We start from the raw sequence: 22,442 nt of genomic DNA, 5'->3' as shown, positions 1-22,442 counted from the left end.
TATTTTTAAAAAATTTTGTTTGAAACTTATTAGAACTTTTATTAAAATAAATAAATTTTGGGTATTAAAGTGGGTACATGTTTAAAAGTTTGGGTATTAAAATGAGAAAAATAATTAGTTGGAGTATTAAACTGGGCAGTGAAAAAGTTTGGGTATTAAAAAGCTTAACGAAATTTAGTTAGGGTATTTTTATGGAATTTTCTCTGATCGTTTAGCATGTATATATGGTTCCTACTAAAATTTATGATCACTAGATTGAATATGCATACATATCTCTGATGAGTTATCCACACGACTTGAAAAGGAAAGCGCGAAAGCCTCCACCATCAACGTCAGACTATCACATTTTTGGCTTATTAGGCATTTCACACACTTTGATTGGTTGGTAGAAGTTTATAATAGACACACACCTTTTTTTTTTTGACACACACACCTTTTTATATATACTCTATAACTAAAACACTCAAATTCACACGTTGTTTTTTCTTATACATGTATATGCTATACTGATACAGATACACATAAATGCATAATATCATATTATGAAAAATATGTGTCGATGACGTCAGCATGGAGCATGTTTGTGTGCTTGAAATCTTTGTAGGGTACGGTCCGTATTGCCTTTTTAGTGGCTTTCTATTTATGGAGTATTAAATAATTGTGATTCTCTCATGTTAAACATTACTTTATGTTCTTTATTACGAGCCATGGTTGTGGTTCATGCATCTTCAGATTCTCTACCGTACCACAAGATATCTACCTATCCTTCGTCAGCTCAAAATGGTTTGATGACTCATTTTCACATATAAAGGCTTTGATTGATATATTTGCAGAATGGCGTATGAAACGCGATTCCGCAGATATTTTACCAATCAACAAAATATTGCGAAATGTAAAAAAAGAATGCAAAAACGTAAATTTGCATTTTTGCCGGCAAAAATATAAAGAGAATGTTTATCTCCTTTAATATAACATCTATATACTATATATACGTGATGATAAAATCTGTTAATCTCCAAGCAATGTGAATAACTATTGTCACGTATGATTGGCGAAAAGAAAACTATGAGTTATCATTTATAGTTCTTTGTTCTCTTAAAATAAGGAACAATACTTACATTCATCCCTGAGGTGAACTTTTAAATTCATCTCTATAAAAGTCTTATAAAAGTCGAAATTTTAATATCTCAGTAAGATTGAAATGTTTTAACCAGCATATGGATTTTAAAACATTGTCTAATCTATCTTTAGTTCTGTATTTTTCTTATAAATTCTTTGTTACTTAGCTAAATATCTACAAAGTCGAGCTTGTGAATTAAGAATTGCAACTACAAAAAGAAGATGAAGATTTTAGGATTGCTTGATCGAACCTAAGATAGTGTGGGACTGTCTCATTATCAGATTTTGTGTGTTTGGATGGATTTTGATATAAAGTAGTCAAAATATGAAAATCTTGATTGGCCCCTTTTCAATATGCTCCAGATTTTGCTTTTCTACATTTGATGTCACATCTCAAAGATTATCACAAACCCCCATCGTAAAAGCCAAGCAAACAAGGTTGATTTCTCCACTTGAAAATAGATTATTGAAACTCCAGTTGCTGATCCAGAGTATCTTCATAATATCAGCCAATTTCATTCTTTTAACCTTCGGTCTTGGCCAAAGATTTAGTATATCTTCAGTGTAACTAACATTAACCCATACTGCATGCACATGCCCCTTGGCGTGCTAGTCTAAGGGCAGCTGTTAAATGGGACAAGTAGTTTTAGACCCTGGGAACTCTGTATATAGTTTGAGACTTCGTAGCAATTTACCTTCAGGTATTTAATTTTTTTGTTGAAATGTGAATGTTAATAATCAATAAAGGAAAAAAGGAAACTACAAGCAATTGGAACTTGTGGAGCTTTCTAACTCCAGCTTCTATGTGGTAATTTTCAATCACTGAAACGAATGAAGAGCTGCATCTCTCACATCAACCTGACAAGAGTACAAACAACTTGAGAAGTTACATCAAACCCAAAACTGCAAAGATTAAAAAAAACCGTCATGGCAAAAGAGTAGAAACCTTGGATAAGTCAATAATAAAATTGAGAAAGTGGTCTAGAAAGTTGCATTCATGCTCTGGATCCATAACCTCCAACAACGCATTGGATGGGTCGCCTGTGTGGGCCGTGTGGCATCTCCTTCAAAGCTGCCAATGAACAATAGACAATTATTTTGAACGCAAACTCTGAAAGCCCAATTCCATATAGTAACAAGAGCTACCTTATCAAACGGCAACACGATAATGGCTTGAATATGATTTTAACATCTCCACTTTTGTAACAACAGATTTTATAAGCTTCATTATTAATATCATTTTCTTGAATGGGGATGACATAATCAATAAAGACAACAACTAATCATTTGATTTGGGAACAATAAACGAACCAAGAGGAAAAAAAATTAAGAAGCGGATAGCAAAGCGTGTCTGACGCAAGAAAACTGACGTAATACTAATCATTTCTTCATACTCGGAGGTTAAATATACATTTTAAGAAAAAACAATGTTTATTTTTAGTCGGCAGATATACTACATTTTTGTCTTTCTACTATTATATCGATTGACAATTGTAATCCAAAACCTAAAATTAACATTTTCCAAAAAAAAAAGCTAATGAGTTTTAAAGAGTGAACAATAAATGTTATTTCCGAATAATTAACATAATCAAATTATTATTTTCCAAAAAGAGGAAACGTATAAAGAACATGTTATATGTTTCACAAAGCACCAAAACTTGGAAAAAAATATCAAATTTAAATAGAGAAATTGTGAGCAGAAATTGGGGTGGATGATAATTAGCCATAATACTGAGCAATGGTGGTGAAAGAAAACACCATCACATGCATCTTCTCCTTGCATGTTCTTTTTTAAAATTTATTGTTCACTCTTTAAAACTCATTAGTTTTTTTTTTGTTTCTTTATGTTAAATTTTGTTTTATAGCTATGCGGTTCTATCTATTGGTTATATTGCCACCAATCATTTCCCTCGACATTATTACACCATCGTCAATTTTGCTATTTTTAATACTAAAAATCTACAAATCAAACAAAACCACGTCATAACCTAAAATTTACGCTGCTCACCATCATAAATAGGGTATGTAAAAAAGCCAAAATTTCAGCATTTGTGTAAAATATCTATCAAAATATCACATTAAAGAGAAATTTTTGTTCTCCGTCGAGCTGAAAATAAGAAGAAGATATTTTTGTTCATTTAGTTACGTTTCAAACCTAAAAAGTGCATTAATTTTAGTATTGGAATTAAACTGATTTTTGTAGTACCTGGTCAATCATCAGTGCCTAATGTGAATTTAGATGTCTATTATCAAGAAAAATATATACATTATGGTATTGAATTCGAAAAAGACCAAATATAAACAAATAAAATATAGGAAATAGTTTCATTAATAACGGCCTCTCTCATATGTTTATATATAGAGATTCCTTCAATTACTCTGAACTATCAAAATAAGAAAGAGCTCTTCTTTCATAAAACCACATTTCTTGAAGAATTTCTGAGAGAGCCAAAAAAAGAGAAGACAAAACCGTTCAGCTAGTGTTATTTAGAGTTCTTGTGAATGTCTTCTGACCAAGGAAGTGGAACCAATCCTTCGACGTTGCTAAGGGCTCAAAGCGGGCAAAGGCTTCGTCGATCAAGAAGAAGTTCAGAAGCTCCGGGGAGCCATCTTAGTCGGAGATGGAGAGCCACGGTGACGCAGAAGGTTTATTCCTTTAAACTCTACAACGCTCTCCGGCGTTCGCGGCGGAGCACAACGGTCCGGGACACGGCCGACAAAATGCTAGCGGCAACGGCTCGAGGTGCCACTCGGTGGAGTCGAGCCATTTTGGTGAGTCGAGTCAGGACGAGCCTGCACCGGCGCAAGAACACAAAGCCGTCGTCGGAGGTAAGAGGAGACGGAGGGAGGATGAAGTTGTCGGCAGTAGGAAGTCGGGTCAGAGTTCTAGGTGGGTTGGTGCCCGGATGCCGGAGAACGGCGTTATCGGAGCTTTTGGACGAGACGGAGGATTATATTGCGGCGTTGGAAATGCAAGTCCGAGCCATGACAGCCATATCGAAGATTTTGTCTGAGTTTCAGTCGTCTGATAAACTCCGTTCTGCCTTATAGCCAACCAATGTCTGTAATATTTGTTTTTATTAATTTCTTTTACGAATTTATGATCCTAATGTTTTTAATCATCAATTGTTTGCCATGAAAAATATAAAAAATTATCAAGAGTTGGACGATAGTATTGAGTGTTTTTTGTTGGTCGAAGTGTTTTGATGTCATTTCATAAGTTTGAGTTGTAAATATTAATCTATCTGGATATCATAGTGTCTTAAATATTAGTAGGAAACTTAATATCAGATATTTAACTTTCAAATACAACCATTTGTCTCAATGCTAACCTTACAATAATCCACATTAGAGGATATGAATATTTATGTCTAAGGACAAAAAAAGAGGATATGAATATTTATGTGCAAGGACAAATAATGTGTATCTAATTCATATGTCCTACTTCTAAATCGGAATTTACAAAATCAGTGGCTTCCACCCAGCACAAATTTCAATATATTTGTAAGAAGATATAATTTGATATTCTAAGCAATATGCCTCTTTTTTGTCATGAATTTAAGCAATATGCCAAAAAAAACGAAAATTTAAATAAAGTTTTAAATATTTACCAGATGCATGTGCATGCAGACCCTACGGTCCGACTCTTTTGTTCAGAGTGCGTCGCATGTGAGACCTCTTTATCTGAATGTTGTTTCTTCTCGAATAGATTTTATTTTCATGTGAGGAAATAATATTCATATAAAATTATTTATTTTTTTGAACGACTTTTAATATAAAATGAAAATGATTATAGAGTTAAAAAAAAACTTTCGTATGTCCTACATCTAAACGACTTTGTGAAACTAATTGAGTGCATTTATCATATCCGGATTACGTTCTTTTCTGACTATATATACACGATCTATGTAAAGACCAAAGCTAATCGGCTTACTGTCTTAACATCAGCCGACGGGAGAAGATTATTTAAGTCTTGATTATATAACTGAACTACAATATTTTATATATACTTTGAAAGAACATGATTAGGTTAATGTTGACGACTTTCTGTTTGAACCAAAATAATTGACGTTAAACCATCTTAAATAATTTAAAATTGCTGCAATAAAAAAAGTATTAAAACAGGGAATATCGAGATTACAAAAACAACTGAAAGATGAGAGATTTTGCCATTAAAGAGGTGACACGTTCGAAGAGTAAAACCTCAAGAAAAAAAAGAGACGACAACGAAAATGGATGGAGACGTGAGAGAGAAGGTGGCATGATAATTGGGGTCAAGTGTGAGATGTCTTCTTTGATTCCTTCAAGGCTCAAGGACCACCCACCACTTTATACACCTTTTTTATAACTATTGTCGTGCTTCCATAACATTCTAAATAGGGATTAGCCAGGTTCTAATCCGAGATGCTACGATACATGCAACTCAAGCCAAGTCTCATTCAAAACGCTAAAAGCCAAAGTACTTGTTTGCATATTTTTGTTGATTTATGTCTCGGTGAGTGCTAGGCATGCAGCTTTTAGGTCAAAAAAATAGATTGCTAAATATCAATTCGGGTCCAAAAAGTTTATTCTATTCTCGATTATAAAAAAAAAACTTTTATTTATATTTGGTAACCGCAAAACTCAGGAAACTCCTTGAAATGTTGCCATATTTAGTATCACACATTCTTCATATATCAATTACCAAAATGGCTCTTACGTTATGGAGTGGTCATTTTCTTATAGCATCGGCAAATTAAGTGGCGTTCTCATTTCTCAGTGTATACGCGTTGACAATTACAGATCGACCCGTCAGAACTTGTGGACATGATCTAGTATTTGTCTTTTTGTTTAACACATTACATTGGACCTCAGACGCTGCCGACCAAACCAATGACGGCTGCCTTTTGGAGTTTAGAGTCGATCTTTTTCAACTTAGACAATATAACAGATTCTCTACAGTCAGAATTGCTCACTTATAATCCAATGGTCATTATTATTTAGTGTCATCACTTTTATTGGGATTTTTTTTTCCAAATACTAGTCATGACTTTGTAGTGCCTCCAAAACCCGCGGATTCAGTGTTCACAAGTGACGAAATGACCAGGTTAATGGTAGCTCTAGTGTTCAACATAGTGACTCGATCAAGGCACCAAGCCTTGATAGTGTCAGCTCTAGGTTTCCTAACCCAACCTGTTTGTCTCACTATGTTGGACTGCCTCTCATGCTGGGGCTGGGCTTTACTACTGGATGAGTTTTTTGCCAGAGGTTCATACTTTCGGCCTGATCATTGGATTTAAACATTGTTTCACAAGGCCCACTACCAAGCCCAATTCAAACATGTTACTTTCGGTGGTCTGCTGACGGGCAGATAAGTTTTCCATTCCTGTAAAGACGCTGAAATTTTGAAAATTTAATTTTCTTTGCGTCTCCGACACGTTCGACACATGGTCCCGGTTCAGCCTGTAAACTCTTTGGCATATCCATTATATATGCGTATTCATGTATGTAATAGTAAACAGAAAACAGCCAAACTACTCCTACTTTGTCGTTTTCTTACCGACCCCACCTTCACCAGCTTTGTCCAAATTTTTCAAAATGTCCCATCCATTTTAGTTATTATATAATATTATTCGGTTCTTAGATTATAGCTAAAAACACAATTATACAAACTATATACATTGGCTGGAAAAATACCATTATATTTATGGATGTTGGTTGTTAAACTAGGTTCTCTTATTTTATACTAGCAGACAGTTTTTATGACATTTATGAACTAATTATTGGACATCTGTAAAAGCTATAAAATTATAAGAGAATTAGTACACTTTAGTCAATTTAGCTTTATCAACTTTATCAATAGGAGTTTGACTCCTTTTTCTAAAAAAGTTAACAATAAAAAAGGACCAATTATACAAATAAAAATTTAGTGGTGAAAAAAAAAACAGAGAGACGATACAAAAAAAAAAGGAAAAAGTCGGGGGTTTCATCCTCTCCGGCGGCCTCCACGGCGCTGTGAGAGGAGAATATAGTTCTAAAGTTCTCTTGTTTGATGTGTGTAGTTTCTTCTCGGTAAGGGTTATCTCAATCGTGATTTAAGGTGAGGAGGAGTGGAAAGATTTGAGCGCCGGAGATATCTCTTGGTGTCTTCGGAGTCGATTTGGAGTTTTGGTTCGGATCTAGTACGGCAAGGTTGTGATTTGGAGCTCTGGTCACCTTCGATTTCAGATCTGGGTTTTTAACCTAGGGTTTGGTCGTTTTGGTACTGTAGTAATTTTGGGCCGCTGATTTGGATCTCTTAACCTCTCTTTCGTGCTCTTAATCTTCTTTTCCTGTTTCATTGGAGACCGATGGTGATGAATTATCTTTGTGTTTCCTGTCGGCTCGGTAGTTCGTTTGAGCCTTGTTGGTTTAGGATGTGGGTGGGCTGTCTCTGTCATGACCCTGGTTCGATGGCGAGACAGAGTTTGGACTCTGGGTGTAGTCTCCTTCTCCTTTGTGGTAATAGCAGTGTTCTCTCGTCGGTTCGGGTTGGTGCGGATTGCATTTTGAATAGGAGCCGCGTGACTGACGAGGCTTGTGTGATTGTTGGGTTTTGGTAGACTTCTATCTAGGTGTAAAGGGGACGTAAGTGCGTTCCAGCCATATCCGAGAGTTATGTGGAGCGTGAAGCGCTCAATCTTGTCGGGTTGTGAAGTCTTGGTACTAGGTTCCTAGTTGGGATGGTATCGTTGGGCAGGCCATAGACGGCAGCGATAGATCCGGGGTGAGAAGACTCTGTGTCTTTGGTTTTAGAAGTGGAAGGTATCGTACGGCGGGCCAAAAGTAGCTGCGATATATCCAGATCACTGCTATCTATTACGTATGGGAACATTGGCTGTGCTGGATTGTCCTTTACCTCTGTGTAACTCGTTCTTGTTGGTTATGTTTTATTTGCAGCTCCTACCCTAAATTTCGTTCTGTGTGTTGTAGTCAAAAGTCGCTCCGGTGTGGGTTTTAGCTGCCTTTCTTTGGGCTTTTGTTTCTGGAGTTTCTGTGATATTTTCCAGCATCTGTATCAAAACTTGTTGTGTTCTAACGTTCAATGAAATCATCAGTTCAGAGGGAAAAAAAAATTTAATGGCACATTAAATTTATGCAAAATGAAGTAGCTTAAATCTTGATTCTTTAGGTTAAAACCAGCTAGCATTATTTAGGGTTATCTTTGTAAGTATGTCACTCCAACTAATCACAATCTAAAAATTTTAAAATAGAGAAGATCAACGTTTTTAGCAGGTTGCATTAATATAAGTACAGGTAATTAGATCAGAAGAGTGGTGTGGCAAAAGAAGTTTGAATGGTCAAAAAGGAAAAACCAAACCCGATGTACTTTCAAACTCCAATTTATATTACTAACTCCGATGTCTTATCTTTTATTAATTGATTTTTTTTATTTTTGGATTTGATTTGATTTTAAGATATGACTGTCACCAGCGCATTATAGCATTACCCCCTCATTAAAAAGCACAGCCACAAAGCTTCCATTTTTATTCTTACAAAACTATTATCATTCAGACCAAACTGAAAAAGGAGGAGAGAGAGAGAGAAAGGAGAGAGAGAGAGAGAGAGAGAGAGGGATTCATCATCAACCCATCTTCCCTCCTTCCTGTGGATCTCAAGTTTCTGGGTTTCCCTGGTACGTTCTCTTAGCTTCATCTCCGATCTTATGAGTATGTAGATCGGTAGATATGGCCAAGTATGTTTGATCTTGATTGTCTGCCTGTTGGTTGAGTTCAAAAGTTGTTGTCTTTTTGGTATGTTTATGGATGTACTCATTTTTCTCTAATTAGGGTTCTTTATCTTCTCCTTTTTTTAATTGCTAGATCTTGCTTTTCAGGTGATTGTTGGTTCCATTATCTCGTTAAAAATCTAAACTTTGCATGTTGATCAGCTTCCAGATTAAAAAAAAAAATCTAAACTTTGCATACCAATCATGTTTTTCTAACGATACACTTTGCTGCAGGGTTGATCTGATCAAGATTCGAAGAGTGACAAAGGAATAATCTTTATTTCTCCACAAATTCTAATGGCCACGGTGGGCGTAGAGCCTACTGCCGCGGTTAGAGATTCTAATGGAAACGTTGCTACTGATGTTGATAGATTACCTGAAGAGATGAATCACATGAAAATTCAAGATGATAAAGTATGTTCTTTTTTGTTATCAGATTCTGGTTTTTTTTCTTTTGTCGTTTTTTGCTAAACTGACGTGATTGATGTTCACCAGGAAATGGAAGCTACAATCGTAAACGGAAATGTCACAGAGACAGGTCACATAATAGTTACTACAATAGGTGGAAGAAATGGCCAACCAAAGCAGGTCTGTGTCTGCACCAAAACCAATCCTTTATAAACTGATTCAAGTGTATTTGCATTAGCTAAGTGAACTTCTTGGATGCTAAAAAATTGCAGACAATCAGTTACATGGCAGAGAGAGTTGTTGGACATGGCTCCTTTGGCGTTGTCTTTCAAGTGAGTTTTTGAGTTTTGTATCTCTTCTTCTCTATCAAACTATGTGTCTTTGCCACTGACAAGATCATTTTTTTTCTTCTCAGGCTAAATGTTTGGAGACGGGAGAAACTGTAGCGATAAAGAAAGTGTTGCAAGACCGGAGGTACAAGAACCGTGAGCTACAAACAATGAGGCTACTCGACCATCCAAACGTAGTCTCTTTGAAACACTGCTTCTTCTCAACAACCGAGAAAGACGAGCTTTACCTTAACTTGGTCCTTGAATACGTTCCGGAAACAGTACACAGAGTTATCAAACACTACAACAAACTTAACCAACGCATGCCTATCGTCTACGTCAAACTCTACACCTATCAGGTTAGATACCAATCTCAAAGACTTGTCTGTCTCCTTGGAGGTCTTATCTTAAGAGTCTTTTATATGTTTTGGCAGATATTTAGGTCACTAGCCTACATTCACCGTTGTATTGGCGTGTGTCATCGTGACATAAAGCCTCAAAATTTGTTGGTGAATCCACACACTCATCAAGTGAAGCTTTGTGATTTTGGAAGTGCTAAAGTATTGGTGAGTTTGTTGATACTCTCTCTCTCTCTCTCTATTTGAGGCAGAGATGGTTAACCATTTATTGATCGATGCTGATTCTTGAAACAGGTTAAAGGAGAGCCAAACATTTCATATATCTGCTCGAGGTATTATAGAGCACCTGAGCTTATTTTTGGAGCAACTGAGTATACTACAGCCATTGATGTCTGGTCTACAGGATGTGTTCTCGCTGAGCTTCTTCTAGGACAGGTATTAAAACTTCTAAAACTGAAACACCTTTGCTCTGTTTCAAATTTTGATATGTTCTTTTTGTTCATGACAGCCATTGTTCCCTGGTGAGAGTGGCGTTGATCAACTTGTAGAGATCATAAAGGTATAACCTCTGTACTGATTTCACTCTAGTAACATCGTTACACTTCTCTGTTGTGTAATGGTTATACTTGACTTTGTTCATTTATTTGAGTAGGTTTTGGGAACACCAACAAGAGAAGAAATCAAATGCATGAACCCTAATTACACTGAGTTCAAGTTCCCTCAGATTAAAGCTCATCCATGGCATAAGGTAAGCAACCATCAAAGTTAACAACTTCAATGTCTTCTTTGACTAGCTGTTAACTGAAATGTTTATCGTTGATTAGATTTTCCACAAGAGGATGCCTCCTGAAGCTGTTGATTTGGTCTCAAGGCTTCTTCAGTATTCTCCTAATCTCCGTTGCTCTGCTGTGAGTATTTGCTAACTTCTCTCATTTTCCTTAGTTCTTCTGGCAACATCTCTCGTCTCTTTATCTTATGTTCTTGAGATTTTGTGATCTTGCCCTTTTAGCTTGATGCATTGGTCCACCCTTTCTTTGACGAGCTTAGAGATCCGAATGCAAGGTTGCCTAATGGACGTTTCCTTCCACCACTATTCAACTTCAAGCCTCATGGTACTGTACTAACCACATTCTTCAAATTGTTAATTGTTACCTCAAAATGGATATAAGTGACTTAAAACTCATGGTCTTTTTTTAATGTGTTGTGTGAAAGCAGAGATTAAAGGTGTGCCTGTGGAGATGGTGGCTAGGTTAGTACCTGAACATGCGAGGAAGCAGTGTCCATGGCTCGGTTTATGATTTATATCTGTTGCTATCTGCAAACACGAAAACTAGAAGAGGGGGAGAGTCCAAGATATTCATTATCTTCTCTGTTTTTGTTACTATTATTCAATCTCAGTCCTGGTGATTTTGTAACCCTTTTGTTTGTTATAATGAGTAGGGAGAGAGTGAATTGTTGTGGGGGTGGGGTTATGATCTTGTAAAAGTCAACAAAGAAATGTTTAAAAAAAAGAGTTTGGTGTTTTCTGTCTCCTTCTCTTCCCAATTAAAACCATCTCCTGACCATACTTGAGTTCTAATAATCGGATAGCAAAACATACTACATGTCGTTTAGGTGCTGTCTCTCACATGAATACATCGTGCCATCTAAAGCCAAATAACATGTTTTCAATCACACTAGATCTTGACCCGCGCTTTAGAAGCGCGGAATATTTTACGATGAAAAAATTCACTAATAACTTACCAAATATTTTGGTAATTTTTAAAGAGTGTGTATTTAAAATATTTTTGCATTTAAATCAGTGTTTTTAAATTCAACCCGATTGTGATTATACCAGTCAATCCGGAGATCTGATAATTCAATTTAAGTTTTTAAAAAATTCATATCAAAAAAATCACTAAAACCCGAGACTAATCGATTGAACTGATGGATGACCGATATGTAATCTAATTTGATTTAAATTGTAATATTTTCATAATTTGTAATCTTATAATCCAAATTTTAAAATTCATTATTTTGCAATTTATGAAATTATGACGTTTCTACAAAATTTTAAAGAGAAAATGATAGATATAAAATAACTAAAATTAATTATTGTATTGTTTGGAAACATTGATAGTAGTATAAAAATATATTGTTTGGAAACATTGATAGTAGTATAAAGAAATAAGTATATTGTTTGGAAACATGGATAGTAGTATAAAGAAATGAACATTAGTGATTTAATGTAGGTTTAACTATAAAGTATAAAGGTGTATTTAATTTAAAAACTTACAAAATAAATGTTAGGTCCAACAGAATGTTTCTGTTTTAATAAGATAGATGAGCCTATCTATGCTTAGTATATGCTAGAAAACATAATTTTTAACGCTGCTTTTACTATTACAAAATACAGAGAGTATTACGACACGATCTGACAAATTTACTTGTTACATGAGGATTAAGACAAGTAATTTAATTTGACCATTTTATGAATATCTTTCTTTTTAGTTATACGGAAATATTCTGGTTCCACAAAAATGGTACAGCTAGTCACATGTTGTTACAATATCAGTTTCTATTCTGGGCAATGTCAAAATATTAATTTTCCGTGACCGCGATTCGAATCATGGTGGTTTGACCTATTAAATTTTGGCTCTCAAATTAATTACCACCATAACACAAATTCTGTTTTTTTTTTAATGAATATCACAGTTTTCTTTGCATAATTCGGAAGATTTGATGTAAAAATTTCACTATTAATCCACATAATTGATGATGTAACACATTTTAAAATTTTGAAATCCAGACTTCCTATTATAAAAATATTAATAGACTTCTAATCAAACCATTATAGTAAGGGGAATTCAATAAATAAAACATAGGTATACGATATTTTCCACAGTTTGATTGGAAGGCGATATGTTACTGGAATACAGATTCGCTTTTATTTTTGGGGTGCACAATTATGCTATATATTCGTTTCGTCTCAGACAAAAACATTACTATATAATCATTGTAATTGATTACAGCTAATTAATTTGAATATATAATCTTAAACTAAATGCTACAAACCAATATATTAACAATATAGATAGAAATGATTCTACAAGTTGGAGCTTTATCAATCTGTTGGCTATCCTTTGAGTACGCCTTCTGATGATTAATTTGGTTCCACGTAAATGAAAACGAATAGTTGATGAGTGGAGAATTTTACTCTCGAACATAAGATATGTTTAACTTTAATATTTTAATAGGATTTAGAAATGAATCAATGATTCACGTGTTTTGTGTTATTTTCTTTACTCGTTACCATCAATAACACTAGTAGCCAATCAGCTGCATGATATTGTAGTTATATAATTCGAGACTAACCAACTTCATGCATTCTTTTTTCCCCTATTTAAGGGACTATGATTTCATCAACAGTTAAAAACCGGTAGGCGGTAATTAGACAAGTCACCATTTTGATTTTTTAAAAAATTATTTTGGCAAAATTGATTTGCTTATGACCGATTTTAAAGTTATTGCTTGAGATTTTAGAGAGATATTTTTGGCGGTAAAGAATCCATCTCAATGGCCTGCTTTCAAGTTTCAAGTGGAAGAAGTGTCTAGAGTGCTAAGTTTGATGGATGTCTTTCAGCTAAAAGCTGTCTCGATGAGAGAAAACAGAGAAGCGGCGATCATTGCTCAAAACATTACGGGGGAAGGGAGATTGCAGTCGTATGTGGCTAACGGGTATCTTCTTTGGCTCTTTGAATTCTTTGTTAATGAAATCCGGTTTCTCTAATGTTGTTCCCTGTTTTCTTTGCTCGGGTGGATGAGCAGTTGTAGTTTTGATCGTACAGGGCCAGTGGTGTAGACTGGACTGTGAGATCTTTCGTTTGTTTCTTGTATTTGTGAACGTTTTATTCTTTTAATTCAGAATTATCAGTTGGAAAAAAAAAAGATTTGCTTATGACCGATTTGCCGCATATACACCGTCCAAACATTCTATTTAATTGTTACTAGAAGAAATGCTACAACAAGATCATCACAACTGTATAGCGACCGATTCATAAGCATTCATATTATTTAACTGAAATTAATTTTACTTCATTATCCATAAATATTGCTATTTGTTTTTGTTATCTTCTTGATCTGTTGGTTACGTACAAGTTATGATCCATCCAATTACGAATTTCAAGACCACTGTATCAACTTCCAATTCTAAAAATATGTTCCGTTTTAACATGCTAGTCTTACAGTCTTACAGCTAAAAATATTGCAGTTTATAGGTGAAAGATTACCAAAGAAGATTAGGATATTATCTTATGAAAGCGGCCTAATATTATATCAAAGAGTGGATTATGTGTATAGCTTGTAGTTTATGGATATATTCCACGTATAAGATCTCTTATTGTCCTGTTAAAATACTGAGTCTTTTTATTCTCCAACTGATTCTTTCACTTCTCTTTTTGACTGTGTGCCAATCTTATAAAATAACAATACTGCATCCCTACCAAATTATGTATAGACTTTTTTATACTTAAATTTATATAGTATTTCTTTTTGGAGTAATATATAATAAATATTTGTGCTAATGTGAAACCGATAATTAGTTCTCCCACTTACGTTCCATAATAGTAACAAAGCACAAACCCAACTTTATTTTCCACGAAACCATAGAAAAATCGTGCGTATTATGTACTAGTAATTGCTAAGCAGCGTTTGGATAAAAAACTAGTTTATAATTCTTCACATTCTGCAAGCGTAAATAGAAAATTCAACTTGCCTGATCCACATACCGAAACGTGTAAGTAACCAAGTGGTGATAGTCTCTTGTCACTCAGCGTTCATCTACTTTCGATTTTCGTTAGAAACTAATTTATTATTGTTAGTCTAGTGAGGGTGTGGTTCCAACTCAAATGATTAAATACGGTGGGACTTATCGGTCTATTTCTTGATATTAATCGGGAGATATTCAAACTCGGTCAGGCTGGGATGGCACGATTTCAGGATAGTTCATTCGATAACGATAAATACGTTTTTGCCAGGGCCAACTGGATAATCAACATGATTTATAAATAGAATGTGTGCAAGTATTCAACATAATATTTTTTGATAATTTGGCTGATCCAGTCGGCATCGAAATGAATATACTTATTACTACATAATATACTACTTCGAAAACGTGCCACCTGCTTGGCCGAGTTTGAAATACTTTTAATTAGACTGAAATCCAGTTTTAAACTAGTTAAATAGTGATAATTTAGTATCTAGAAGAAATAGAAAACCTAAAACTAATATATACACAACAAACTCCAAAAGATTGTCATTATACTACCACCACAACTTGATTAATAAATTTTTCCGGTCTAAAGTTAGATCGGTGTGATTATGACATAATTTGATAAAATAATAAGATAATAATATTCATATATGTAAATTTTGTATAAATATATACATAAATTTTTGTTGTTTATTTTTTCCAAATAATGTTTATCTCTAATTTATTTATAATTTGATCAAACAACATATAAAAGTGAATTTATATTCTATGATATGTAATCATCATATAGAATACATTAATAATCAAATAAAAATAGTTAATATTAATCTCTATAAACTTTAACCAACATATAATATCACAAATGAAATACTCTTTGTCAGTTTTCTACACTAAAACTATTGTTCAAAGATATAAATCTAAAAAGGGAAATTTTCTTTTAAACTAATAATTTTATAAATTAATAAATTTTTGAAGTCCCAACATTACTAATTTATAGAGTTTTTGTTGTATTTGACTGATTAACTTTGATCGAATAGTCATTCAAATATTTATCGTTCGGTAAATTTGAAATTCAGACACGTTATATAGAATAATTATCTTCACTTATACGAATAAAATAACTTGCAATATACGAGATCCTACTATCTGAGTAAATGTACACATAACTAAGGTACATTATATTAATCATTAAGATCTAGGAAAGCTCAATGAAATTAACAAAATATACGAGAGATTCAGTTCAATAATTAATTGATTTGTTTGATAGTATATTTTTTCTTAAAAGAGTTCGAGTCATTGGTAAAATGTTTTGAAACGTAGACTGCGGTGACATAATCAAGTGATGGAGAGTCATCTTTCAGGTGATATTGGTTACACTAGAATTATCTTCCTAGTGTATACTTTCCTAGTAAAGAGTTAGTTCTCTTGTGTTCTGGATATTAAAAAAAATGCAAAACATTGTTTTAAATCAAAAAAATTTATATATTTAGGCATACGAGAGATTATAGATATAAATTCTAGAACTTCTACAAGCGAAAAAGTGTTTATATTCCCATTCTAAATTTTAGTGACCGATGATTCTTTGGTGAAAAAATACATAGGTTTAGTTGAGGATCTAGCGACTAAAGTGAACTGTATTTTGGAAAAATGAAAGTGCCCTTAGTTAGGCAAGAGTTGCTAAGATTGGTGGGGAAAGAAAAGAAGGAGAAGAAAGCAAGAGTATTTTCGAGTTTGATAATAACAAAAGAAAATTCCAACGTAACTAAAAACTAATAATAAAACAGTTTCTTAAAAAGATTTGGTTAGAAAAAAAAGAATACTATAAAGAGGAAAAGAGGTTGAAGAAAGAAAGTGTGAGCTAAAAGACCAAACAAAACAGAGAACTTGGATGCCTGACCGATGCTTTTTGGGGTCAGTTGAAAGTTTAAACCAACACACTATTACATGAGATTTTACAAAATCTCACCACCATCCGATTGTGTTCATAGTTCACGTGTCTCCATCCGATGCTCTTCGATCTCCCTTAAGATTCCCGGATAATAACATCGCGGTTATTATGATTTCCACGCTTTATATTTGAACAATTGTTACTTTTGAAAATTTTACATTGTTTCTTGAATTGATATAAAACTCCCCAAAAATAAAAGATGCAAACGAGTGAGGAGAAATTTCGTTATAAATTTTTTTAGAACATTCTAATTTATTGATAATACTTTTGAGAAAGAGATGCATAATTTGGTTCGATGAGCCACACCAAAACCTAAAGCGAACCGAACTTTAGTTTGTCATATGAAACTTTTTTATATATTGTTGAAAAAGCAAATAAAGCAAACCAAAGAAAATATCAATGAGTTTTTATTAAAAAAAATACATTTTATTAAAAAACATACAAATTAAATCTAAAACTAAATTGAATTACTAAATAAGAAAACTGAAAATAAATCATTACTAGACTTGTGTCGTTGCATGTTATAGTTAACATTTTGGGATGAACGGTTTGTTGGGATTGTGAATTTGTGAGCACATATCCAATTCTATTATCTTATCAGTATAATATTTACACTTTGAATTTAACAGCAAAGTAGGTAAGTTCATATTACTTTATTTTTGATTTATTTTTAAGATTTCGTACTAATTAGAATTATACATTTTTATATATTAGATATTATTTGTCTAAATTATTGAATTGGCATCTCTTACGGTTGAACTATTATATTATTGCTTCACTCGCCACTGTTTTGGTGAACCATATTCCTTATAAATACATGCACAAACCCACATCTCCACTTATAGCACCAACACATTAAAACAACCTCTCTTCATTTTCGTATCTCTTCTTGTTCTGTTCCAAAACCAGACAAATACTAATGGGAGGAAACAGATCAAAAAGTAGCAAGAGGTTCTCTCTCTTCAGCTTCTTTAAAACAAGAAGATCTCATAGAGTGGAAGTAGACGCCTCTTGGGACGACGTGGTTTACACTCGCAAAGCAATGGCTAGTGACGAAGACAAACGTTATTGGGTGGCTGAACCTGGTATCGACCGCAAAGCTTCTGCCTTCATCGCCAAGTTTCATGCCACTCGTGTCTCTGAGTCTGAGCGCCAAACTCTTTCTCCTTACCAATCCGAGAAGGCATGCTGATGAATGATGATGATGATGATGATGAATGTGATGATCAAAGGTTGATTTGATTCTATGTAGATTGTTTTCTATTTATATGACGTGTCCTTTATTATGAGAGTATATTGATTGTGTCTTAATTGTAGTTAATAATGGATCCTTTTTGGGGTAAAAATATTTATACTAGATCTTTAATTAACAGTTATTTTCTTCTAGCTTCTCATTATTTTTCACTCGTTTCATCGTCTAGCTAGTCCAATAATATAATTCAGATCATAAGGACGACTTTGTATAGTTCTTGTTCCTCAGTCCTCGTATAATAGTCATAGTCATGTACACCAAAAAAATCGACGTAATTGTATAAAGCTGAATAGAAGGTTCTTATAAGTTGGTTAACTTAAAGAGTAATACGTTTTTGATAGAAATTCGTTCATTTTTTAAATATAAAACGATATAAAAACTGGAATAGTACAAGACTTAAGGACACTTGTTTTTTGATAGAAATTCGTTCATGTAGCTTGTCATGAACAAGGTGTTCCAAAAAAAAAAAAGCTTGTCATGAACATAACCGATCATGGATAAAAACCAAGGAAACATTTAGCTTGGCTCCTAAATTCTATAAAGTTAATTTATACAGATCATACGAATTTCAAATTGTTAAAAAGAATTATTAAAATTTACTTGAAAATGTTTATGGTTCCTAAAACTTTAATTAGGATTGGTTCAGGTTACAAATCTTACATTGACTATAAGTTAGAACATAATCTAATAGATAAGCAATTTAGACCAAGTTCTTATTTAGAAAGGCATGAATTGTTACATACCCAAGGAACTATAAGTTAGAACATAATCTATAGATAAGCAATTTAGACCAAGTTCTTATTTAGAAAGGCATGAATTGTTACATACCCAAGGAACTACACCAATCCAACAAAATTAACATTGATCTCGTCTAAAAGTATGAGTATTTATTATAGTATTTTTAGCAGAGAAGCTCGGTCATATACTGAGATTCATTTAAGATAAAATAACAAAACTGCAAATATTTGAAACCAGCTGTAGAATCAAAATCTTTATATGATAGATATTATTTGCATGGAGGGGAGGTCCCTGTTCAGTTCTTCCCCACACATAAGGCTGCAGGTTTTTTATTTACAAAAGGTACATTTTCTAAGTACTTTGATTCCTCTTCTTATCTTTTGCTTGGCTTAGAGCCTTTTCTTGGTTACACACTCTTACTTTTACTGCGAATTATTAACGACAATATTCCCTTTTAATTTTATTAAATGGTTGCAAGTATAGTTATCTCATAGTGGTGCCTATATAACTCATGGTTTGTTAGTGTCTCAGTCGACAAGATTCGATCACCACATGATAAACAAATGTCACTCACAAATCGCAATACATAGCAAAAAAAAAGAAAGACTAACGACGCAGCTTAAAACAAAGTTTGACGCATGAACGTTTTGATGATTAGTGCACATAGATAACCTGGTCCATAATTTTCGCTCAGATATTAGGCTCAAATGCTTAGCTCAAATTGCCGACAAAATTCAGAATAAAATCAGAATCATGAAAAGGTCATTTGGGTACGGTGTGGAATCATTGCAAGACTCATTAATAGTCACTGCTCGTCGGTCTCTATTGAGCGACTAATTTGAGAGTAATGCGTACCATCTATTTGCACCCAACATGCATCTCTTCTCTTAACTTTATTCAACCCCAGGATCATTTCGCACCCCAATAAAAAATAGGACGAGAGATGAATATTCCTTTTGTTAAGAAGCAAAAACAAACTCACATGAATTAGCACTAGGGAAACATTCCAAGAGCTCGACCGTAACACTTAATTTTACATGTATATGCGAGAAATTACATCAAGTTCTTACCCACTATTTTAACCACTATTTAATATATACTAGATTCAATGTCCGCGCTACGCGCGGAAAACGGTTGATGTTCAATATGTACCATGTCGTCCACAAATCTTCAAAATGTGACACAAAATGTGACATTGCTCTGGTGGTAAAATAATCGCCATATACACACCGAAACCAGGGTTCAAATCCCCCCCAGAAACTTTTTTTTTGTTTTCGGCTATCAACACCACAGAGGAGTGGACTATCTTCACTTCCATTTTTTGTTGTTTAGCCTAATTTAACTACTCCAATTGTTTCTATATTAGCTAATAAAAACACCGGATTTTTTTGTCCTACGGGGGCGGGAGGATATATATTAAAACTATTTTATACTAAAATATTATTTTAACTTCATAAAAAATTGAAAATTTACTGGAAACTGTTTTTATTCTAGGATCATACTGTAAATTTTATTAAACTTTGTTGGTGTGAATTGAAAACACCACTCGTATTTTTTTATTAGATACAAAATTATTAAATAACAATATAAGGAAAATGTAATAATTAATATTTTTTCTCTTCAAAGACTAAGTAACGATGTTGATCCTTGTTTGGACCACACCCACTCTGATCCCTTTGCCAGTTTTGATACGTGTGTATGGATCTATACACATAAAATATTTTTTTTACAATATGGTTTTATGCATGCACCAATTTTGTGGAAAACTCAACAAAATAGAATTTTGATCAAGAAGCTACCAGAGTAAGCAAGTCTTACCAAACTTATATGCTGTGGGGTACATGGAACGCTCAGAAATGGAAAGATGGCTCCTGTGTTGGACTATTTCATCATTGATACACTCCCAATCCGCTATGCCTATCTTTCTCACTTACTGGCTTCAAACTAACAGAAACAATAATCTTCTCTTCTCTCCCACTCAATCCTTGCATCTGATCCTCTCATGTAGCCATCTTCATCGCTCACCTCCCGCCCCTCATCTGAGTATCTGACCCAAAAACCAAGACAGAAAAACAACAATGTCATAAATACAGAGAGAGGGGGAGAGAAGGAAATTAAAAATTATGAGACAGTTCAATCTTTGTATATCACACAACTCCAGTCAAACACTATTAGCATAATTAGTTCATTTTACGATCAAATATTCATGAAGTGTTCATCTAATCGCAAGAAAACATACTTCTGGTGACCGTAGGCTTCACGGCGCGAAGGATTAAACTTCCTCGAGAAAATCAGTCAGTGGAGGAGGCGGATTAAGATCCATCTCTAATGGAATCATCTGGTAGTAGCAATGCTGTAGAATTTTGTGTCTCTTTGATTCTCTGAGAATCTCCTGAAACTGGTGAAGTACCAATGTCCCAGAATGATCCTTGTTTAGAATCCAAGAACTGAGATGCATCCACAAGGCTCTTGCAGTTCTCTACCTTGTCGCTGTCCTTCTGAGTCTGAGCTATCAACCGCTTTATCAACTCACTGAACTTCTCTTTTGAGTCATCATCTACTGAGTCAGCATCGCTCTGATGATCATCTGGTTTCTTGTCTGCATGGTCATTAACATCCTCACTGTTGGTTTTGCTGCATGTTCTGCTTCTCTTCTTCTCCTTTGTCTTTCAGTATCACATTTTTGCTCAGTCTCCTCCTATTCAGTGAGGTTATTGACACACTGCATTTCAGCTTCACTCTCCTGAGACAACAAAACACAAACAATCTAAATCAGTTACTTAACTCCTCACAGCAATTTTACACAATAAAAAACAAATTTGATTCTCAAATCCAGTACCTCAAAGTAGCAGTCACAGGTAAGCTGCTTCTCCACCTTAGTCTTAACACCTGCATTGTTACATTAACCAACAAAATGAGAATCCATTTTTTTCTGTTTCAGACACATTTTCCTAATGATGTCCCAAAAGAAAAAAAAAGGAAACTGAAACCTATTATTTTTTTGCTTCCACGTTTCTTATCCATCAAAAGCTTATGGATAGATCCACCATGTCTGAAATCAAACATGATGTTCATAAACATCCAAACACATCATATCTCTTCTCTTGAAAGATGTCTTCTGTAAATCTCTTTCTCCATTGATAATACTTCACAGTGTTCTTCTTCTCTGTTTTCTACAGAACAGTAATTATTATCATTATTATTCTGTCATAACATCTGTATATGACAGAACCATAGCTCATAGTGTATATAGTCAGTACAAACCCCACTGATAATCAAAAGAAATAGAGTACCCAATTGCGAATCCATAGATTTTAAGCTCATATGTAATCGATTCTGAAGGGATTTATGTACCTTGGCGAGATTGTCGTAGAAGAATGAAGGTTTCTTAGTGTTGGAAACCTGAATCCGATTCTTCCTTCCTTTGTGAATCAACGCACAAGCTTCTGTTGTTAACTCCTTTTTTTATCCCTTCCAATCCCAAAATAGATTTTTGTAAAGAAAGACACAAAGAGGAAGATGAAAAGAAGCCATTGAATGGGATTAACCACAACTAAGATTGTAGCAGGAAGTGGAGAAGTGGGTTGAAAGATAAAAAAAACGTTAGGGAGAGAAGAAGAATCGAAGAGAAGGAAGACCAAAGGAAAATTAGGGTTCGTTCATGAATTAGGCATTTTGTTAGACTTAAGGATCTAATTACATTGGGGTGCGAAACTGAATGACAATATCAGAATGGTTAAAAGATAATTAAAGCCCAAAAACGAATTTCGATTAAAAACAGGCACAAATGAC

General features: G+C 34.1%; 3 protein-coding genes and 1 long non-coding RNA gene across 6 annotated transcripts; 3 read left to right on the top strand and 1 right to left on the bottom strand.

Annotated features, from left to right (window-relative positions):
* Positions 1 to 3,458: 3,458 nt before the first annotated feature.
* LOC108859689 (transcription factor bHLH150-like) lies at positions 3,459 to 4,291 on the top strand. Its single transcript, XM_018633597.2, has one exon. It carries the CDS (start codon positions 3,622 to 3,624, stop codon positions 4,168 to 4,170), a length of 549 nt encoding a protein of 182 aa, XP_018489099.1. The 5' UTR covers positions 3,459 to 3,621; the 3' UTR covers positions 4,171 to 4,291.
* Positions 4,292 to 8,614: 4,323 nt separating this feature from the next.
* On the top strand, positions 8,615 to 11,494 carry LOC108805383 (shaggy-related protein kinase gamma). Its single transcript, XM_018577416.2, has 12 exons — positions 8,615 to 8,773; positions 9,101 to 9,280; positions 9,362 to 9,454; positions 9,547 to 9,606; positions 9,690 to 9,962; positions 10,038 to 10,169; positions 10,257 to 10,397; positions 10,471 to 10,521; positions 10,615 to 10,710; positions 10,787 to 10,870; positions 10,972 to 11,074; positions 11,178 to 11,494. Exons 2-12 carry the CDS (start codon positions 9,164 to 9,166, stop codon positions 11,258 to 11,260), a joined length of 1,233 nt encoding a protein of 410 aa, XP_018432918.2. The 5' UTR covers positions 8,615 to 8,773; positions 9,101 to 9,163; the 3' UTR covers positions 11,261 to 11,494.
* A 5,998-nt stretch (positions 11,495 to 17,492) lies between these two features.
* On the top strand, positions 17,493 to 18,030 carry LOC108856656 (uncharacterized). Its single transcript, XM_018630513.2, has one exon. It carries the CDS (start codon positions 17,580 to 17,582, stop codon positions 17,850 to 17,852), a length of 273 nt encoding a protein of 90 aa, XP_018486015.1. The 5' UTR covers positions 17,493 to 17,579; the 3' UTR covers positions 17,853 to 18,030.
* A 2,177-nt stretch (positions 18,031 to 20,207) lies between these two features.
* Positions 20,208 to 22,371, bottom strand: LOC108856659 (uncharacterized). 3 transcript variants are annotated; one of them, XR_008934417.1, is made up of 5 exons: positions 22,005 to 22,370; positions 21,490 to 21,823; positions 20,890 to 21,393; positions 20,469 to 20,697; positions 20,208 to 20,354 (listed from the first exon to the last, which is right to left on the bottom strand). It is a non-coding gene; the product is annotated as an uncharacterized LOC108856659 (long non-coding RNA). The 3 variants fall into 3 exon arrangements; XR_001950243.2 differs by lacking the exon at positions 20,208 to 20,354 and having other exon boundaries at positions 20,440 to 20,697; positions 21,490 to 21,539; positions 21,641 to 21,823; positions 22,005 to 22,371; XR_008934416.1 differs by lacking the exon at positions 20,208 to 20,354 and having other exon boundaries at positions 20,440 to 20,697; positions 22,005 to 22,371.
* Positions 22,372 to 22,442: the final 71 nt, after the last annotated feature.

Source organism: Raphanus sativus, chromosome 5 (assembly GCF_000801105.2).
Source record: "Raphanus sativus cultivar WK10039 chromosome 5, ASM80110v3, whole genome shotgun sequence".
Lineage (NCBI taxonomy): Eukaryota > Viridiplantae > Streptophyta > Magnoliopsida > Brassicales > Brassicaceae > Raphanus > Raphanus sativus.
This window is presented reverse-complemented; position numbering and strand designations above follow the sequence as displayed.

Coding starts and splice junctions, on each gene's coding strand:
- LOC108859689 (XM_018633597.2), top strand. CDS start 3,622: ATGTCTTCTGACCAAGGAAGTGGAACCAATCCTTCGACGTTGCTAAGG.
- LOC108805383 (XM_018577416.2), top strand. CDS start 9,164: ATGGCCACGGTGGGCGTAGAGCCTACTGCCGCGGTTAGAGATTCTAAT. Junction 10,522..10,614: donor AACTTGTAGAGATCATAAAG/GTATAACCTCTG, acceptor TTATTTGAGTAG/GTTTTGGGAACACCAACAAG. Junction 10,711..10,786: donor AAGCTCATCCATGGCATAAG/GTAAGCAACCAT, acceptor ATCGTTGATTAG/ATTTTCCACAAGAGGATGCC.
- LOC108856656 (XM_018630513.2), top strand. CDS start 17,580: ATGGGAGGAAACAGATCAAAAAGTAGCAAGAGGTTCTCTCTCTTCAGC.